At 40.8% G+C, this 21,636-nt stretch overlaps 1 protein-coding gene across 1 annotated transcript in view; it reads right to left on the bottom strand.

Annotated features, from left to right (window-relative positions):
• The window catches only part of LOC132998623 (protein diaphanous homolog 3-like), a 144,800-nt gene that overhangs the window by 48,934 nt on the left and 74,230 nt on the right, over positions 1-21,636 (bottom strand). The window contains exons 23-25 of the mRNA XM_061068351.1: positions 17,826-17,950; positions 13,921-14,085; positions 6,059-6,194 (exon numbers count right to left, since the gene is read on the bottom strand). Of these exons, the coding sequence (XP_060924334.1) occupies positions 6,059-6,194; positions 13,921-14,085; positions 17,826-17,950 (426 nt within the window). The remainder of the gene's footprint in view (positions 1-6,058; positions 6,195-13,920; positions 14,086-17,825; positions 17,951-21,636) is intronic.

Genomic DNA, 21,636 nt, shown 5'->3' with positions numbered 1-21,636 from the left:
TCAGATCTACTACACTGTGGTCACCACCAAGCACAATTAGCAGACGGGTGAACACAGGTTTTTTTTTTTTAATGTGTGTACAAATTCAAAAATCTGCTTATGTTTCATATTTCTTCCATCCTATATGACAATAAATCAAGGCTAAAACCATAAATGGCTAGAGTTAGGTTTATATTACAGTCGGAACATTTTCCCAAGAAGTGTTCTCTGACTCTTGGCTTGAACTGGAGAGACTCAGACTTCTGCAGCCTACTGTAGTGGATACATCATGCCCCACTTCTTTGCCTGCCAGCTTCTATGTGTGCATTTATTGTGCTTTTTCATTTGCAACAGTTGCACTCCTGCTCTGGCTGATATGTATATATTTCTTCATCATTACACAGAGTGAAGGGGAAACAGGACTTTTTGAGCAATACCAACACTCCCTGACCTCCAGATTTGTCTACACTGCTGTGGCAATTCATCACAGTCAGCAAGCCTTACAGTCCCCACAACAGACATAGACACGTACACAAAAATACAGATGGAACACTGAAAACAAGCACAAAGGGGCAGATCAATCTATTGCAACATGCAGTGTGTGGCTTCACGTGCAGTACTGTGTTTGACTCCAACCCACAAGAACATGAAACATTTTATGTGCCTTAGGAGGCAAGGGAAAAAACAAAACCCACTCAGATCTCCCGCCTCAGGAATATATGGAAACAAAAAACAGTCCAATTTTACACATCAATCAGAAGCAATTCCGTCGGGCCGAGACAGAATAACCGCTTATAGAATGTAGACAAGAGGCGCGTTCAGACAGCCCACATATTTATATACTTTCCCCCACATGCTCGCAAACTTAGAGAGAGAGATCACAGGCATGTCACAGGGAAAGCAATGGAGGGAGAACGCATGGCGGAGGCATTTTAGTCAGGCTCGTAACTGTGAAATGGGTTTGAAACAGTCATTCAGCTGGTGAAAGGAAGTGCTGAGGAGGATGTGGCAACACAACAAAGCCTAGTGAGAGGAACGGGACAGTGAAGAGTGGTATCCCAGCTCTGGCAGTAGAGCTACTGATTGTCGCTTTGATGTGCACAATTCGCCTGCCTTCTTCTATTCTGATGCATCCGGGATCAGAGTATTCATGACAGGTGTGCAACGTGCACAGACTTTCTTTATTTCACTTTCACAAACGATGGAGACACGCACGCAAGACAGTCTATGGCTCACTGATGCCTATTTAAAGAATTGTGTGTGCCTTGTGTTCACATCTTCCTTATTGCGGCCCCACATTGAGCTCCAGGTCCCGCATTTTATTAGTACAAGAAAGCAGGAACTGAGACATATTTGCTCGACTGCAACGTGTCTCTAATACCAGTCCTCTTTGCTGCTGGAAAAGAAAAAAAAAGAATATGTGGAAACGCGCAGTTAAATGTACAAATGAAGATGTATTGCTGCTCCGGTCAAATCAACAAGATAAAAGTGTTTACTCCATCACAAAGCAGAAGAATAAACTCGGGAAGTGGAATCAAGACAAAGTTAAACCTCCACCCCTGAGAAAAGCTATAGTTATCTCCCTGTCTATAGTGAAACTTCAGTCACCATCTATTTAATCAGAGCCTGTTGTGAATGGTGTTTTTCAATTGTCTGGTCTGTGTCTCGATGTCAACCCTCTATTCAGACATGGACTAATGCCTGCCGCCACTTCACCCAATAGGATGTGGCACTTATCATCAGGACAATGACCCGGTTCTAGCAGTGTGTAGTTGAGGTGGGCCAGAGAAAGGCAAGAACAAGGGTCAATTGAGCCGGGATGGAAAAGCTAAGGAGAGAGAATGAAACGCCTGGGCACAATGAATACCGGCCGACCACTGTGTTCCCTTGGACACTTAGAAGGCAAATGGTGCAATAAGGTTAGTCAGCCTCCTCTGTCTCCATTGAATACTCTCCGTTCCCCTTTACTGGTGCTTTGAGCAACAAGAAGCAAAAAGCCAATCCCGGAAGGATGAACAGGGACAGACTCATGACAGCCACACATCATAAGCAGATAATAAACATTGTAATAGGTCACTGTCAATCATCCCTGAAACGACTGGATTTCCAAAACCAAAATTGTTGCGTCATGATTGTTAACAACCAGTCAAGTAGTAGTTAAGGTCAATGCCTGTCCAGACTTATGTAATATATGCAGCACTGACTATATTGGAATTTACTAAATGTGTATGTTGCCTTTTTAGCAAATAAATTATTTTGGTATGGCACAAACACGTTTTGTGTGGTCATCGCAACCTTGAACTTTGACCCCCAAAAAAATCGAATCAGTGTATTCTTAAGGTTAAACAAACTTTGGTTCCTGACCTAATGAAAGTTCGATCCAGGTGCTCCTGAGATATCCAGTTAAAAAAACGTGATTGCACTACCCCAAAACATGTTGAGAAGACTGAAGGAATATAATTTTAAAGAGGTATTTAGTGTTACTTCTGACATTTATGCAAATGAATCATCTTGTGGCAATGCAGGTTTTATATTCTCTTTTGGTCCAACAAGGATAGAACAAAAAGCAGAAAATAAAATACAATATTGCAATTGCAGTGTACGTTAGGAATAAAGCAGCACAAAGCCAGCTATTTGAGCACCATTGTTGTAACACAAATGCATGGTGCAGAAGGCATTTCTTTGCTTTCCGTATCTGAGAAATATCTCATGAGAACATATGGCATCTCATACAAGCTACCGCTTCACATAAAGATTTTTCCTCCCCCTCTGTTTTTCATGATTTTGGCGTCTATGCATGCAGGGCTGCATTTTTTCCTGTTCTTCTATTTGACGTCTTAATAGTTCATCGCTTGTAGCCATGTAGGGAATGTTAAATAATGCTATGATGTATAATTTGTCGCTCCACAAACATTCCCGCTCCCGGCCTACCCTGGGAGTTAATGCAACAGATTTGTCATACACAAACCAGGCACAGCTAGAGGAAACGGAAAAATACACCTATTCAATCTGAATTTCAATCTCCATGGGGCTCTATGCAAATGCATGCAAGATTATGCCCTCGCTCTCTCAGAGTGACAGAAAACAGTGACGAAACAAGGGTGCATATTTGAAACCCTGTCTGACAGGTAGAAGAAACAGACGGAAATTAGGTTAGAAAAAAACCACAGGGAGAACCTGACTTTTCTGTAATACATAAGTAGGTGAAGCTAAATCCAAACCAAATGCAGATACCTGTAGCAAGTAAAGAAGCTAAATTCAATTTAGATCATTTCCTCCAGGAAATCCTCCCCCGTCTCTCATTGCAGTGCCCTTCAGCATAATGTGGATGTGCAGCTTCTCTGGGGCTTTTTAGGGAATTGATGGATAATCAGATGATTACACAGAAAATCTCCATTGAGGACAATCCTCCCTGACAAACAAAAAGAAAGCTCTTTAGTTAATAAACAGGCAGAGAGACGGACAGAATGAGAGTGAGGGTGCATGAGAGAGAGAGAGTCCGTAAATCCTGTCCGGGGTTGGCAGCACAATGCCAAATCTCTACCACATATTTATTGCATCGCAACAGCCTCTATGTGTTCGTGTGCGTGTGTGTTCGTGTGTGTTCCTGTATGTGTGCATCATACATTGCCAGAAACATCACTTCATGGGGATGTCACAGAGTTTCCCTCCAGCTTTATCTTAATCTGAGCGTATCTAAATAAATTTCAAGCTCAAGGCGTATTTGTATGAAACTTCCTGACAAGCTTTGGCTGATGTTCATTCTTATGATTTGCTTAGTTCTGAACTACTTCCCTGAAAGAGAAAAGTTTGTAGAGAAACACAACTCTATACTTGACAGGAGACAGAACTACTAGTGGTCAAGCTGAGCTAGTTACAAATAAACTTAAAAAAAATCATATAAGATGTCATATAAGTCCTGTAGGTGTACAGTAATTTGTAGGTGTCCAAATACCTTTGTCCATATAGTGTTCATCAGTCCATTTTATTGGTTTGATATAATACGTAATTTAGATGAAAATGTATTCTTAGCAGAAACAAACTGATCTTAATTAAGTACAAATAAAAAAAAACTGAATTTCTTGATTAAATGAGAATTAATGAGGCAGCAATTACAGCTTTGAGTCTATGTGGATAGTTAACTATCACCTGGATACTAATTATTTCTTACAAAAACTGCTTGCACTCTGTTGAGCCTCATATTATCAGTGAGCGAACAGCAGTTTTCACATCCCACAGCTAATTGTTCATTTGATTGTGGTCTGTATTCTGATTTTGAGATGCTTAAACCAAATCTTGGCATACAAACTAAATTATAACATTGGCAAAATAATGCTTTCCACATGCTAAACATCTGGAATAGGTGTATTTCTGATTGTGTGGCAAAAAAACTGTTTAGTAAGAAGACAATTCAGTATCTACAAACTCTAAAAATGTAACAGCATTAATAGGCACTCCACATCTGAAACACTCGCCCACTCACACTGCATTTGATTCAATATTTATGAAAGTAGATCAGTTAAGAAACTTCAAACCCCTACTAACACTGAGAATGTGTCTTATTTCAGGTATTAGAGAAAGGATTATTTGTGGTGCTTCAATTTGTTGGCTTTAACAATACGGCTGTTATTTTCAGATAACCACCACAGCTATCCACCAGAATCCTGTTCATTTCAACGGGACATGAATCTTTGCTTGGATGAGCCCAGCACTATAAACCTTCAGGCCCACGGTGAGGAATAGGGACAATTTAGAGAAGTCCAGCCCAGAGTAAAAGAAAAAGAGAAAACATTTGTGTTCTGTTTCAGCCAAGAGAGGGCTTGGTTTTGACCAGATAGCACATTCACAGCAGTACTGGACGGACTATGGTGGTTCTCCACTTGCAGTCTGATGTCTACAGGAGAGCTAAAGTGGCTGGCATAGTCATAGCAATAGATGCTGGTGCAGAGGTGGGACTGCCAAGCTCAATTGCTGTGCCAGCCATGGCTTTGGCGTCTGAAGTGGGTTCTGGAGGCTGCAATGTTGAACAAGTTTGTGGCTTCAGTGTTGCTCCAAAGTGGAATTGGGGGGGGGGGGGGGGGGGGGGTGTGCAACAACAACAACTGAGAGCTGGAACCGGATGCTCTGGCATGAGAGAGACGTTGCCTTTTTCATACATATGTCTGAGCCTGCAAAACCTGTCTGGTACATAGTTATCTTGAGGTCCACAACAATGGATAATGCTTGAAAAAACATACTGAATATGTAGACCTCTTCACCAACCCCCCCTATATATCTACTGACAAAACAAGCACACAACTCATGGCTGAAATATAAAGAGAGATTAAATCATAGCTCAATCTATCAATACCGAAAGTATTAAACCAATCAGGTCTTCTGCAGGTTTAGACAAGTAGAAATTAAGACTTTTTTAAGAGCAACGTCAAGTACAACAGATTTAAAGGAATATTGCAATCCCAGAAAGAAACGGTGAAGTAGCCTAGAAGAGATAAACCCTCTATTGAAACCAACAACAGGTCGAGTTGGTAAGTATTCACGATCTTCATAATCTTTCACCTATGGGGACTTTAGTCACCCAAGGCTAATGTTCTTCTGAATGTGGCACCAGAACATGTCAGAGACATCTTCATTTGCACAAGTAGATTTTTCATGCTGCATTTGGCTGCAAATAAAACTGTGATATAAGATGAAATCTGTGGATAAATAATCATTATGTTACTCACCATTAATGTTTGCTCGCAAAACTACATTCAATAGATGTAAGAGCTAACATGGACAGAGCGACATTTCAAAAAAAGCTTATTATCATAAAATTGGTAATTGAGCAAAACTTAACTGCTCAGCAAGGAAATTGTAATTACTTAGTAGATACCAGTTTTCAACTTTTGAAGATAAATATTGAATTGTGAGAATATGTATCTCTTCTACTGCATTAAGATGGGACCTTTTAGTTAAATAAGCCATTGCCTTTGAATGCTCTTTCACACCGTTTGACCCAAGATTGATGTAGCACGCTGCTTCCTGTAAAGGGCTTAAAGATGCAAGAGTTGACAGGCAAAGCACATTGAACGGTCTCTACCTGCAGTGACTTCCAGCAACCTCCTCTTCTTCTGCTGTCTTTCCTGCTTTTCACGCTCAGCCTTCTCCTTTGCTGCCCGTGCTCTCCTCTGTTTCTCCTCCGACTCCCTCTGCTTCAGGTTCTCCTTCAGGGCTTGCTGCGGGGAGGAGGGAAACAGACGTAAAGAAAGAGAAAACAAGATGGACTGCTAAGTGGGGTTAATTACAGTAGTGTAGCGCTTGTCAAAATAAGAAGCAGCTGTCAAACCCTACAGAGATCTTTATCAGGCACCATTAAAGTCAAATTAGGCTTTTAAAGTGTATTTCCACTCTGGTCCTGACAGACACAAAACAGCTTGACACCAGAAACTAAGGAGACCCCGAATTCTTTGGAGGTCCGACCGTTGGAATGGTAATCAACGACTAAATCAGTATTCGAATGCTATATCTTTTTTTTCAATTTTTTAGTGTCGTCATATATGCATTACCACAAAAATCCCAATAGCCCATGAAATTAGAAATAGTAGTTCAACATTATTCATAATGTCTTATAAATTCATTGTGAATTTTTCTCAGACAGGGACATTTTTAATCTTTGTGACAGTTTCGTAAATTGCAGCACTGACACGGACATTGAGACTTCACCTACCTACACTACTACAAGTTGGCCCCCCAAAAATTATGACAAATGAAAAAGGCATATTGTAAATCTTCAAGTTCAGGAAGTCACATGAAAACTGTAAAAGCTTAGCCAACTGCTAAATGTCAGTTAAAAATTAATAGAACGCAACAGCAAGTATTAAAAAGCATCAAGTATTAATTCACTGAGACAGGGAGACATATTTAACATCCACCAATGGCAGCTTCGTCCAGTCGGTTAACAGCAGGTGAGTATTACTTACAGCGATACAATTCAACAGCAGCAGGCTGTTCAGGAGATATTGAGCTGAGCACAGCTAACAGGTGCCGTTGTGTGGGTGGATGTTTATGTCTACCACACAATCAGCAGATTAAGAAATAACAGAATTTAAAGCCACCTGGATTTTACCAAATCTTACTACATGATGCCAAACATCCGATTGATTGAATATTTATTTAAGCCTCGGAAAACACATTGAGGAATAAGTAGAGAAGTCAGCTGTACATGAGACCAGACTCGAGAACTCCCTCAATGAAACAATGAATCTAGCTAGAATATTAAGGCAGCATTATTGGATTTTTATGTATCGTTGCACAAGTATAGCTTTCAAAAATGATAATGATTATTCAATGATTGCACATATTGTCTTGCCTTGGACATATATACTGTTTATCCAGCCATTATCTATACTGCGTATCCTTTGAGGGCCGTAGGGAAGCTGAAGACAATCTCAGCTGACTGCGAGTGAGAGGCGGGGGAGTAAACACAGAAAGGCCCTGGGTGTGTGTCAGGTTCAGACAAAGAACACTGCAATACCACGTATCACGAATGATTCTATTCTAATCATTTTCTTTGTTTTATGACTAAACTGCTCTCACTGTAGGGTCTGAGAACCCATGTTGTATGGACAGGAATTATAATTCAATACAAATATGTATTATTTCTCTTCCTAATGGGAAAGGTTTGACTTATTGATTGTCAATTAACTTTTAATAGACTACTGTTTGTGGCATCTAGTGGTGAAGGTGCAGACTGCAAGCAACTGAATATCCCTCCCCTCAACCTTTCCAAGTGTGCATGAGGACCGACGGTGGCCTTCAGCAAATAAATGCTCTACATTCTAAGTATGTTTGTTCTGAAGCACTGTTCAAGTTTTACAGCTTCCATTTTTAATTTCTGGGCAGCAAAGTAGTTCCTTAGTACTAGAACTTCCCTTTTTGGTGGACAATATTCACATGGAATTTGAAGGATTAAATGTCATTCACTGTTAAAAACAGAAGAGCACCTTTAATTGGAAGGGCAATGCTAACATCAATATAAGGTATTGGGACGGGGGTGTTCTTTTCTTATGTTTGAACAAACTGATGTAGCCTATGACAAAGGTGTCAAAACGTGTTATAAATTCTATTCCGTTTTTCTAGACTTGATTGAATTTATAGGGATGGTATGCATACAAACGGCTGTGATTACAGGTTCTGTTATCCATGTACCAAAAAGCTGTTGAACTCATACGATGGTGTCAAAAGCTCAATAGTGCCACAGCCAAGAGACAGACTGCATATGATTTAATAAGAGTGCCAGCATGATTGCCATCCTGATCAATAGCAAGTCGCTTAAAGCGAGGGAGTCTTGGCTTTTATCAAACACCAGGCTCCTCTTCCTCATCTTCCCTCCTCTTGAGTTATTCACTCAGCCCTGGCTTGGCAGGCAAGTCAGGGGAAGAATGCCAAACCACCATGAACGGCTGCATGCAAAAGCACACGCTACAAGAACTGTGTAGTATATCAGGAGCTACGGTGGATAATAAAAAGGGACAGTCACTTACAGGCTCTTATTAAGTCTGCATTCCAGAGAGCGTTGCTGGAAATTATATAGTCAACTTGAAATAAATACATTTCAGAGGAGTCACTTTAAGATCAACAAGCCACTGAGAAATAGCACCTTGAGTATACACAGTGATCTACTGATGTGTTAATAGTATATAATATTGACACCTTGATACAGCTTTTAGCGTATATGACTGAAGTGTTGTCTGTGGCCAAGGGTTGTTTTTCTCATCTATCAACATACCACAAGGTATGTTGGCAACTTAGCAAACATTATGTATTTAGATATGGAGGAATATCTGTATATCAATGTTCTCATCAAGTGCTCATCCAAGGGGAAGTGGATCAAATGTTTTTAATCTTTGGGATGTTTGCGCAAAAGGTACTTTTTTAAACAGACCACTTTTTAGGATTTAATGGCCTCTGGTGGTGAGGTTGCAGATTGCAGGCGACTGAATATCCTTCCCCTCAAGTTTCGCTTGCAGGAGGACTCACTGTATGGTGGCCTTCAGGGAACACAACATCAGGAAATGCTCTCGGAAGTCAGTGTGTGGTTTGTTTGTTCAGAGTGTCCACTACGAAATATGTAGGAATGTTGACAGACACGCTGCTTTGATGATGTCACTGAGGACAACATGAAAAGGTCACGTTCCATCTTAACGTGAACAGCACTTGTTTATATAAACTACCATAAAAAGACCATAAAGACACTGATAAGCACCGCTTAGCTGGTTTATAGAACATTCAGGAGTTGAAGAGAGCGCTGAAGAAGATGAGAGAGGTGAGATGAATATCAACTGACTGAGACGGAAGCTGTCCCGAGCTCCATTTTAAATGAAGCCAACTCCCCCACAAAATTAACTTTGATTTGATGGAATGACTATCGGTCACTCAAGCCAACCACTAATTCACAAATGTGTGATGTTAATAGGTATCCGTTTTGGTAAATCACAGGTAGAGATAACGAGGAACAAGCAGAGGAAAGAACAAGAGCACTGATACATTATATGTTTACAATTAGGAACAATTAATGGATCCCAGGTTACAATTGGACAGTTATGATGGTTACCTAATCAAAACTCGGACCCTTTTTCCCCTCTTTGCGATCAAGAAGCTCTCTTATTAAACGTCAACCTCATTTTCTAAACCATAATGCAAACACACAGTCAATGTCTTACCTACAGCAATCTACTCAGTGAGAGAAATCCGTGTCATTTACATAAGCTTCCCAGATTAGATTGTCCAAACATATTCTAAAACCAAAGGACTTTTAAATGTAAGACTATTTTATCTTTGGCCAACAAAAAACTGAAAAAAACTGATGCCATCATGCAAATTACCACTGTAGCATGAGTCTTATAAATGTATAGGCAATAATAATACAGATTGTTTCGTGTTGATTTAAGGTTTTGTTTCTTTAATCCACAGTCTGCAGCTTTGCCAGCAGCTTGTACAAGTGGTGTCATTACTATGCTAGACAGGTCCACAGTGATGTTTACAAGTGGATGTTTACCCTGTTCACAATCTCCTGTCAGTGTGTAAACATGCTAACATTTGCTAATTACCAATAATCACTATGTGAAGGTGTTGGTGTATGTTCCTGTAGTCAATCGTGTTTGAGATATACACTAAATCAGAACTTTATTAGGAAAGCCATCCAAATACTGGGGAGAGTAGTGTGACAAGAATACTTTGCTCCCAAGAAGGCCTCAATAGCTCCTGGCATGGATTTCATATATATTCATAAGTTTCTTTTATTTCTGGTTCATGTAGACATGACTGCATCACATAATTCAAATTCACATGCAGATCATTTGTCCATCTGACAAATCTGCATGCTATTCGTCAGATGGACGTGCATGCTGCGATCGCTCTATTGGATTCAGATCTGGTGACTGGGCAGGCTACCGAAGTAACTTAAACTCACTGCCATGTTCATGAAATCAATTTGAGACGACTATTGTTTTGTGACATGGTGCATTATCATGCTGCGAGTAGCCATTAGTGAAGATGGGTAAATTGTGGCCATTAAGGGATGCAGATAGTCAGCGACACTACTCAGACAGCAGTGGCATTTAAATAATGATTGACTGATACTAAGGGGCCCAAAGAAAACATTCCCCACACCATTACACCACCACCAGCCTGGACAGTTGTCACGAGGCAGGTTGGTTCCGTAGATTAGCGCGGTTGACGCCAATTTCTGACCGTACCATCTGCGTGCCTCAGCAGAAGAAACTACGCTTTTCCGATTATCAGAAGCTGAACAGTTTTGGTGAGCCTGTGCCGACTGCAATCTCCTGTCATGTCTCGCTGTTGCAGCTCATCCACCTCTAGGTTCAGCTTGTTATGCTTTCTCAAATGTTTTTTTTTATGCTGACTACAGTAAGTGTGGTTATGTAAGTTTCATAGGCGTTCTGTCAAATTATGCTTTCTCACAAATGGTTGTTTTTTAATTGTAATGTTAAAATGAAGGAGGGAGCTAGAGCAAGAGCAAAGAGAGAGAGAGCGACAGAGCGAGATAGCGAGAGAGAGAGAGAGAGAGAGAGAGAGAGAGAGAGAGAGAGAGAGAGAGAGAGAGAGAGAGAGAGAGAGAGAGAGAGAGAGAGAGAGAGAGAGAGAGAGAGAACCCGCTCTCTGAGGAAATTGCCCTCCGCTCTCCTTCATCACTGCAGGTCTGCTTCCCCCTCCTCCTCCTCCTCCTCCTCTCCTGGATGTCCGCCATTAGACACGCTCAATTGGATTCCTGTCAGATGCACGGCCTCGCCCTGGGTCTCCTTCCTACGGGTGACTGAGCACGCTCTATGTGTGTGTACCAGCATGTGTGTGTGTGTGTGTGTGTGTGTGTGTGTGTGTGTATGTGTGTGTGAGAAAAACCTGAGCAGCTTTCCCTATAAAAAATTGCAGACACAAAAATGACATTCGCACAAAAACAAACATGCACACACAAACACACGTTCCAGCACACACAAACACACACTACATGAGCCACGTCGACACAGTTCAAGGCTCAGTTCACTCCCGGCAGTGGCCTAGAGATGGCACGCACCTATTAGCATGGGCCTTGGCACAGCAGGGTAAATGCTGACACAGATTTGACCGAGGGGTTATGGTACTGAGATTTACTGTGTGCCTACGTTCATTGACCTAGCCTTGGCTTCTCCCAGGATACGTCTGCATGATGTGACCATTTGACCAAATTGCTAACGGTGTAAGCTGCTTACACCTTGACCTCTCAAAGGGGAATAAATGGCACCCTTGGGAGTTGACCATACAATGCTAGTCTTCATAACACTTGCCTTGTTCACCTTTCACTGGCAGAGTCATTAAACTGTTTTGTTTGGTCAGAATATAAAAGTGACAGCAAAACTCCAGCCTGAACCACAGAGCTAAAAACCTTGGGATTAACAGGCAATGGCTGAAGGTATTGGATGGATCTGACACGAGCCCTTTGCTTCATGTTATCCCCTCTCCCCTGTTGGTCTTATGCAACTATCAACTGTTATTGATATTATCAATAAGGGCAAAATGACCAAATAAGAAATACTAAAAACAAAATAAATAAAAATATATATACAAAAACAAAAGAAATGTATGAAATATAATGAGTTTTGTATCATTTTATCTGAGTCCGACTCGCATCTGAACACAGCCAGTGGTGAACTGGGCTGTGGCTATTACAGTGAGGCGAGGATCAGAGCACAGAAGTCCAGGGATCAATAGCAAAGGTTAAAAAAAAAAGAAGAAAGGAACAGCCAGGCTAAAAGCAATGCATCTGGGAACATTTTCTTTCTGACTGCCTGTGTGTTTCTTCGAGCCTGTGAAGACTGTGTGGATCCAGAGGTTACTTCAGTCTCAGGCTTGATGACTTAGAGCAGACAGCATGAATGAGAAAGGGGTGAGGACAGAACAAAAAAACTGTTTCTATCAAAACGTACCATTTCTGGCCAAAATCCCGAAAATCATTAATTTCAGGATAATGGCATTAAAGCGAGAGATAGAAACATTACATTGTTGGTGAGGTTTCATAGACATGATTACAGCTTCAACATCCTGAGGTTTAATAGCCTATAGGCATGGTGTAAGACCAGGGTAAAAATCCACTGCTCTCCCTGAAAACTACTAATGTATAGACAAAGCTTTGGCGACCAAGCAAATCTAAAGCATAACTAATGACTCTGCAGGAAAAAAAGGCAAAGAGGCATGAAATTCATTTGTGTGGTGGATGTAAAGTTGGGGGCAGGGCAGGAACTTTGGTAGCTAATTAGCTAGTATTATCTGTCGCGCCCAGTGGCCTGTGCCACTAATCCTGCTGATTAAACACAGTGGGTCTCCGCAGCTCCACAGCTCACAGTGGAACCAGACTGATAAGGCCACAGAGCTCAGCGATGACATAAATGTCTGGGTGGGACTGGACTACATAAGACTGGCACTGCTCTGCTTTGCATTATACCACAGGGCCCTGGTGTGAGAATCAAACAGAGCTGAGGTTCTGCCTTGATGCAGCCAATGAATACAAACAGTGAAAGTTTAAAGCCAATTCCTCTTTTGTTTAGATAGCTCGTCTCAAATCCAACACAAATATCTAGCTAACATTTTATTCATCTCGTCCACCACATTTAAAAACACCAAAGAGAAACCAGCAATCACTCCAATATTTTCGCATTGACCAGGGCTTGACAATCTAAAGCAGATTTGAATTACCTCCACCAGTGAGCCACGTTATAATGCAGAAGGACAGTAGCAATGTGACAAAAGGGGATCACCACACGAGACTGGGTTGTCCAGTCTTCTCAGTCAGCGCCACCAACTTTTGGAATAGTTTAGTCTTGAAGGTTTTAATCATCTAACCTTTAATATAAATTAGAGACATGGATTCAAGCAAACTAAACTTGTGATCTCTTAACATTCCACTTTATTTTTGTTTAATCTAAGGCCTTGTATTTTATCTCTGTGTTGCATTGGAATGTTTCTTATTATCATAGTTTTATTTTCTTTTTGGTTTAAACAGACACAGTTTTTTTAACCATGGGTTTGTTGTGCAGCTAGTTTGCATTGTACTGCATATCTATTATCCATAAATACTTAGAATTATATACAGTATAAGTCCTTCTATATTACTTCCGGTTGCCTATTAAGAACTGGACAACAGATGCAGATGTGACTAAACAACTAACTCTGGCTCATTGACAGTAGAGACCATTCCTCTTACCTAAAACTTTATTCCATACGACTTGTTATTAAATGGCTTCCTGCGCTTGTGAAACACCTGCCGACCCAATTTAGAATAAACTCATCAACCACTGAATTCCAATCAAATGTGAAAACAGTTACTGTAACATGTAAACTCTTTACTTCCCCACCACACGGACTAAGGCGTCCAAAGTTCCCACCTGTCAAACAGCCAAGCATACTCACAGTGAACATGGAGCGGAAGTTGCTGAGATCAGTGAATAGCTCCTCCACAGAGGTCTTCTTGGGATCAACCGCAAAGTACTCCAGCAGGTTCCGATACAGCGTCTCCATATTTCCGTGCATGATCACCAGTTTGCCGTACTGTTCCCGCGCGACCTTGCTGAAGTTGTGGGGCCGTGGTCAAGGTCAACAACGCATCCATCACACAATCAGAGTAAATTAAATGTTGCCCTGAGCGCTCCCCTGTTTGACAGCAACGCAGGAAATTGAGGGTGAAAGAAATACTGAAAGCGTTCATATTTGCAGCTGTAAGGAATCTGGAGAGCAGACTGAGTATTAAACTATGATGTTGACTTTGCAGATGATGTCAGTCGGGTTACTAATACTGTGCATTCACTGCTATGACCCCCTGCAGACCCTATTCGTGTGGCTGCTGGCAAAGTGTGTTAGTCTATCTATATCAAAGTTAAAAAGAGACATATTTTCACACACACACACATATATATATATACAATTGCAGCAGCGTGAAGAGTCTTACTCTGCCTAACATTACAACTTCCACAGTATGGACCAATGACATGTCCTTGTAACTCACATTATAGAAGAATTGCTATCAACTTGATACTATCAAGTGATGGTCTCACCAAAATGTCATTAGCCTATAAAGATATCTAGCAAATATCATTTGTTTTATTTTCCACTCCTCAACCCCCTGATCTTGCAGTTCTGGTGAGCAGGTATGAACTCCTGCGAGAAGTGTGTACCTGACTGAGAGTCATGGCTACTATTCCAGAATCAGGCCCAGCAAGTACAAGAGTAATGTCGAGATGTAGAGAAAAATACTTAAAAGTCATAAAAAACCACAGTTTATCTGCAATATTTAGTGAGGAAACTTTAAAAATATCAAGAATCCTTAACAAAGTCTGCTGTTTTTGTTACAGCGTCAGCTCTTCTGGGTCAGGAAGCTGGGGTTTGTGGGTAATATCCACAGTTTTTTTGGGGTTAGGGTTGCAGAGGGTGCTGTGGCTCAGTTAAAGTTACACAGTGTTGCTGCTTTAAGATCATCTGTACGTTAGGTTGCTCCAAAATTCACTATCATGGATAACTGAGGATAATTAAGAGCCCCCCCTCCCTCTTTAAACCAAGCAAAGCATAGAACAAGTCTCTACTGTTAGTGCACGTGTGTGTGTGTGTGTGTGTGTGTGTGTGTGTGTGTGGAGGATGAATTACAGGTCAGAGTTCTGTCATAAGCTATAAAGATGAATATAAAACTTAAAACTATGATTCTACAAACAGCACAGTACTGTCAAACAAGTCCCCTGTAGAGAACCAGGTACATAATACCTATTCATTGTAAAAATCTATCAAGGAAAAAAGAGCCTTTCCAAGTGACTTATATTATCTTTCATTGGCACTTTTGCGTTTTTATCATTTTAATATATTATTTTGGAAAAGCGTAGCTTGAGCTGTCCACATGATGACCCTGTATAGTAAAAAATAAAAATTAAATGACATTTTTTTTTATCTGAGTTTGAATCGATGTCAAAAAGTCTCATTTTATTATGTGGATGGTAGGAAGAAAAAAGCAGGCTTGCTAATGACCCCGACATCCTCGTCTCATGGCAGATAAGAAGTGCCCATGTCTGTGTGTCGGTGGTCTCACAAGTACGTGGGCAGCCTCTCCGGCTCCTATTGAGCCCCTTCATTATGGCTCAATTGATAGAGCCATTTGAGGTCTGGCCTCAGCTGAATCTGGCTGGGGATGGGACAACCTATTCAGAGCTGGGTAAATGCTGTTCAATAGGCAACTGCTCCTAGATGTACTTGTCTGTAATATCTTTCCAAGACAGGAGCTGGGGGGGGAGCAGAAGGATAATCTGAGCAGGTGATGGAAAACAAGAGGGAGAGAAAAGAAGGCAAAGCTGAGCGCCTCGGTTGATAATTATCATGGGGTGAAAAATATCTCTCCTCCTCATGTCCACCCCTTTCCTCAATTCTTTACTATTCCAGAGACAGCAGTGGTCCACCGCTGCTCATTATCACGAATCCTGGTTCACTCTCTCTTTCTTACAGACCTTTACACCCCTATTCCATATGAGTTTTTTTTCCCTTCTCCCATTCTTCATTTGCTCATTATCCTTCTGTTTTTCTTCTACCCTAATTTGCCGCCGTCTCGAGCTTGGCTCCTGTTCTGAAGTGAAACACTAGAACGATAACAAATTAACAGTATGCTCAATTGCTGGGAGAAGTAAAAGTTAATTTTGAATGTCACCAATGTGACAATCCAGGTTTCTCATGCTACTGTTGTGACGGTATACTTTGTTTGTTGTCGTTAGGATGAGCAGTGAAACAGCCTCAAAATAAAAGGAATGAAAACCCCTCACCTTCTTCTTCAATAAAATTATTTTCAATACCATACGACCTGGATGACTGGGGATCTTCATTAAAAACATGGTTTAATAACTACATTTTTTGAATTATGAATAAATCAAGCTCAGAATTACAAGCCTTGCTTCAGATATTACTCATTTAGTTTTTCTTGTTCTTTCTTTTTTTTAAACGAATAATATGGCCAAAAAATGATTTTGATATAAAACGGTAACAATATGTAATTCAATAACAATTAAAGGGCCATTTTAAAGGTTAATTTAAAGGTGCAGTTCAATCAATACCACATCTCTTGATATTCATTACTTTCGATTGTAGACTGTAGCCATTCATTGGGCTACCAATTAAAACTGCTGTGGTTCTGTTTTCTCAGCCAACAAAAGCTTGATTAAACAGAAAAGATTTATGTTAAACTCTGTGTGAAAGACTTAGGTCCTAAAAAATATCATCATAATGTGAGCAAGGCCACCGAAGTTTAAATACTTGTTGGTGATACAGTTAAACCCTGACGAGGGTGTGTGTATAAGATATTGTGTTTCTATTGCTACAAAATTAAGGCCCACGCACTGTGTTTAATTTGTTTAATTTCATCTACAGTTGATTTTATTAGGGGCCTACAGCTCAGATTTCATTTTAAAATTCCATGTTGATGTTTGAGTTTTTTAATCTGCGTTGCTAAATTAAGACAGGCACCAGGAATTTGGAAAGCGAACCGGTGAAAGACGGACCTGTCAAATCCCTTCTCTGGGCTGCACTCAAGTTCTCTGCTAACTACCAACGGCACACTCCATCAGTGGCCCAGCCCCAAGGCTACTGATCAAAACTACATGAAGGCGGCTGGGCACAGAGTGTATTATTGAACACATACTTACACACCTGGTCTGAGACGTACCCGACACCTGTCAGCGCTTGATCTCGATATCCAGACAGGGCAGTGAGGCAACGCTAACACCAAAGAAAGGATTGTGTATTCATTTTTCTTCTTTGAAATCAGTCATTAAATTAAATATATTAAATTGCTCCTTTTCCATGAACATGCAGCAATGACTGACAGAATGAGAGAGCATGAGAGTGACAGAGTAACAATGGAAGCTTTGTCCCAATTCTCCCTCTCAAACCTTTCCCTTCATTTTGAAGTTGCCCTCAGTGTGAAGTATATAAAATGAGAGAGGAGAGTGGAGCTGGTCCAGTAACTTGAACGTTGAATGGGATGCCACTCATGACTTGTAGACAACATCGTGAGTAGAAAGAGGAAAAAACAAGTGTGCTGTGTATAAAGGACAAAGGGCGGGAGGACTATCCTTGTCTCACATTTTTATATTTTAACACTATTCTATGTTGTTTCTTTTCTTGAGTGAACACATCTGCAACTAATTGAACAAAACAGATTCCTAATTCATTTTGCAAAAGGTAAAGGAAATGTCTTGGACATTAACGTTCCTTTGACTTGACCAATGTCTTGGATGGGTAAGTAGGTAAATGAATGCATTATAATCATTATTATAATTATGAAAGGATATTTCCATTTTGGTGAGGAACATGTCGTTGGGGTCATCAGGCGAAGAAAAGGTATCCAGGTCTCTCTCCAGCTGCAGCAGCTGCCGCTCCATCTGCCTGAGGCTCTTCTCCAGATTCTCCGCAGACACTGCACACGTACATCCAGACACAAACACACACGTTTGTGAAAGCGCACGCAAACATACCCACGTGGAAGTGTACAAAAGAAAGAAGCATAGAGAAAGAGAGGACAAATCAATTACAGGTACAATCAAATCTGTTATTATTTTTGATGCTCTGAAGGAATCCCAGAAAAACAACATACAAAAAAAGGGAACAGGGAAAAGGAGCGAGAAGCCAGCTCAGATGAAAAGCATGCTTATTACGGGTTCACTCTGCCAGAAACACCGAGGGAATAAACAATGACTGAGAAAAAAAATAAACATCAAGTGAAGGTACGTTCAATGTTTGCCTCACATATGCTTTTGTGTATGTCATAAACAATTAGATCTGAGTAAGAACACAGTGTCCTTAGTGACACACGTACTGTAGTGAAAGCAGACGCCTGCTGTGTCTGCTCGGATGTTTACGTGATATGTGTGGCTTTCCAGTAACACTGATTGAAAAGTGAAGTCTCCAGGTACAGAGACGGAGATTTATATTTCAAACATCTCTTCATGCCCCATGTGTCTGTACTCTTATCAACAGGTGCCCAGATCATGCAGGTGGGAGAGCAGGAGACCACGGAGCCCAACTTCCTGTTAAGTTGGTCATGGCTGACACTTTAAGCTAGTCGCTGAATATAGCATATGGCTTAAATTACCCTGATTAGACCCTGCTTGACAAAAAGGCGTAAGCTGCTTATATTAAAGTAGTTTCAAATGTCCCTTGATCCTCATAAACGTTTTACAAAAAAAGGAAAAAGAGAGAAGGAGAGAACTTTAACGTAGCTAAACTCCCCACAGCATTTATATCAAAAAAACTATTTAATGATGGGAACAAGCTGTCTCACACACACAAACACGATTCTTAAATAAATCATTAAATACTAAATATTAAATATTCTAAAAGCCGGCAGAAGCTGAAAAAGTTGTCACATTTTTATTTAAATTTAATAGAGAGTAAGTGTATGTTCTTTTCAGTTCAGGTTAAGGTGAGCGTGTGAACATACGTAGACAAAATACTGATTCATGCATTCATCCGAGGGGGTAGATTAACATTGTTCTCATGATTGAGAAAGGAGGCAGAGAGCTCTTCAGTAACACAAGTATTTCAATTTATATAATCATATAACACCCACCACAGCACACCTACCGAATATGTACCTGACAAAATATTATAACATTAGTTCCTTTTGCTCTATGAGTGTTTAAATGTACCCTTTTTTGTCCAAGGAATATCTTTGTCTCCCTTCTTTTATTCATCACCCTTTCCCCGTCTCTGAAGCACTGACACGAATAGTTAAGTCAGTCGAAGGCAGTGGAAATGGCAAAGCACACCAGCCTTGTCACGGAGTACAGTGTGGCTCCTCGTGTCTCAATCAGAGCAGTATTCACAGAGCAGCATGTTGCTCAGCACTGACCGACTGTTCCACTGACTCTTACTTCGGTAAGAAATCAGCCGGCTGGGCAGTAAAAAAAAAAACCCTGCAGTAGGGTGAACTTTCCCCTGCAGAAAGCTTTTGATGCTCTTTTTTCATTGAAAGCAATTAGGAAGAAAAACACCGATCAGCCACAACATTAAAACCAGTCACATCAGGAGGATAAAGTAATGCAATGCAGCAACATATAGATGCGGATTTTCTCCTTCAAACCTCTCAAATATCATTAAAAAAAAATTAGTACATCATTTATTTTAGAACACATCAGAATATGAAAAGGTCTGTCTTATTCTGTATCTCGCATTATTTCCTAGTTGTATACAGGTTAGAAATAATAAGTCAAAGGGTGTGAATAATGATAATGTGTTTAAATGTAATATGGACTTTAGACTGCAAACCTGACCAAAATCATCAATTAACAGTATCAAGGACAGCAGCACTCCAAGAGCATTAAAGAAATCCGAACACAATAACTGGCATTTTTACTCACTGAAATGAAACACAAGAAATTCTATTAACAAACCGGAAATACTATCAAGGTCTCCATGCTAATCTTACTCGCAGCTTAAAGCCTAGTGATCTGTTTACCGAAATTCTCTGGATTCTGTCAAGACGATATTAACTATAAACCTTTGACCAAATAGTCAATGATTTCACACAGAATGTGATTAGTATGATAGATGTTCTTGTAAACCATCAGAAACCGACACTTCACCTGCTGTTTCATCCACATTAAAATCATAAAAAAACACTAAAAAACAGAAGCCTTCGGCGAAAATGAGCAATCGCTATCTGAATGAGGTGTGGGCAGCATGCAGAAGTGGAAGGTAGCCAGACAGGTGGTCTGTTAATAGAAATGCTGAAAGCCTTGTGATGATGCTCTGGCTGTGAAAAGTGCAAGGACGGGTGAGACAGAGAGCAAAACAGATCGTGATTTTCTCTTTTCTTAGCTTCACAATTCAAACCGGAGGCTCTTGTGATGATGCTCGCTCACACGGAAGGGCATGTGAACAAGAGGAGACATGCAGGTGTCAAAAGCTTCAGGAGAGCAGTGGTTGTATAGCAGCTGGTATGTTTAGCGAAACGGAAATGTGTTGTATGTGCTCTATACGGACGTTTGTCATATACAGAATAGTGAAATAATTCCTCTGTGGCACAGTTACGAGCCGAGCGGGAGATAGAACATAAAGGGTGCGTCTGTGTCCTTCTTGTTCACTCTTGCCATCCTGCTGTGGCCTTTCTCTTGTGTTGTGTTAAAGTGCGAGTGCTTTTTATGAGCAGCGGGGCCTGAATGCCTCCGTGGTCCAGAGAGGCTGCAGACAGATGTAGGATGTTTTAGTGGAATAATAATTGGAATATTTGCAGAGGTCAAATCCCCCATTGACACCCTTTTATTACCCTGCCAACCTGCTGTGCTATAAATGAGACTGAGTGGAGCACACAACCATGCATAGTCGCTCACAAACAGCCGCGCTGCACGCAGAGCTCCGCTATAGATCATCCTTTGATGCATGGAAATTAAGAGACTGAAAAAGGCAGATATGCATTCGGAGGCCAAAGCCTGACAGACAAGTGTGACTAGACTAATGGTGCCAGGGGCTGGGAACTATGGAAATCGTAATGTGAAAAAAACCCTACACTCAATGTGCACCTGCTACAGACAAAAAGAGCATGAAGGTAGCTATATTTTCAAGTTTGCACTGCTGTTTCTAAATACTTTCAAACCGAGGCGCGTCACTCATACTGCATGTGGCAAAGCAAAGCTTCAGCCGCATGTTCGAGAACAGTCTCAATTTACTTGAGCCATCGTATTACTTCTTAATGACTCCTCAGGGCCCCGAGCCTTGAACAGAAACTGAACTAAAGCAGCTTTTCCATCTTTACTGCAAAATGAAATTAATGCAGACATGTCTATTTAGTATTATGCAAAGCTTTTTAGTAAGAGATGCCTGTGCTGTTGACAGGCACTATTTGAAGAGCTGCGAAGCTGAAGGAGCTTGGTTTCTCACATTAATACTGTACGTTTCTACGCTTTGCCTGATTTCACCAAGTGTCGCACAACAGAAACCCTTATTGATCAAACCTGCCTGCTGTGTATAATCCATGTTTCTGAAGAGGGACTAAAGAAATAGAAATAGGACGGAAGAGGGAACAAGAACCAAACTGATGAATGAAAAAGCAAAGAGAGATGGATAGACAGAGACAGAGAGACAGACAGAGGAACATGGGAAATG

This window comes from Limanda limanda, chromosome 3 (genome assembly GCF_963576545.1).
Source record: "Limanda limanda chromosome 3, fLimLim1.1, whole genome shotgun sequence".
NCBI classification, from domain to species: domain Eukaryota; kingdom Metazoa; phylum Chordata; class Actinopteri; order Pleuronectiformes; family Pleuronectidae; genus Limanda; species Limanda limanda.
The sequence above is the reverse complement of the archived record's forward strand: the minus strand, read 5'-3'. Positions and strand labels throughout refer to the sequence as shown.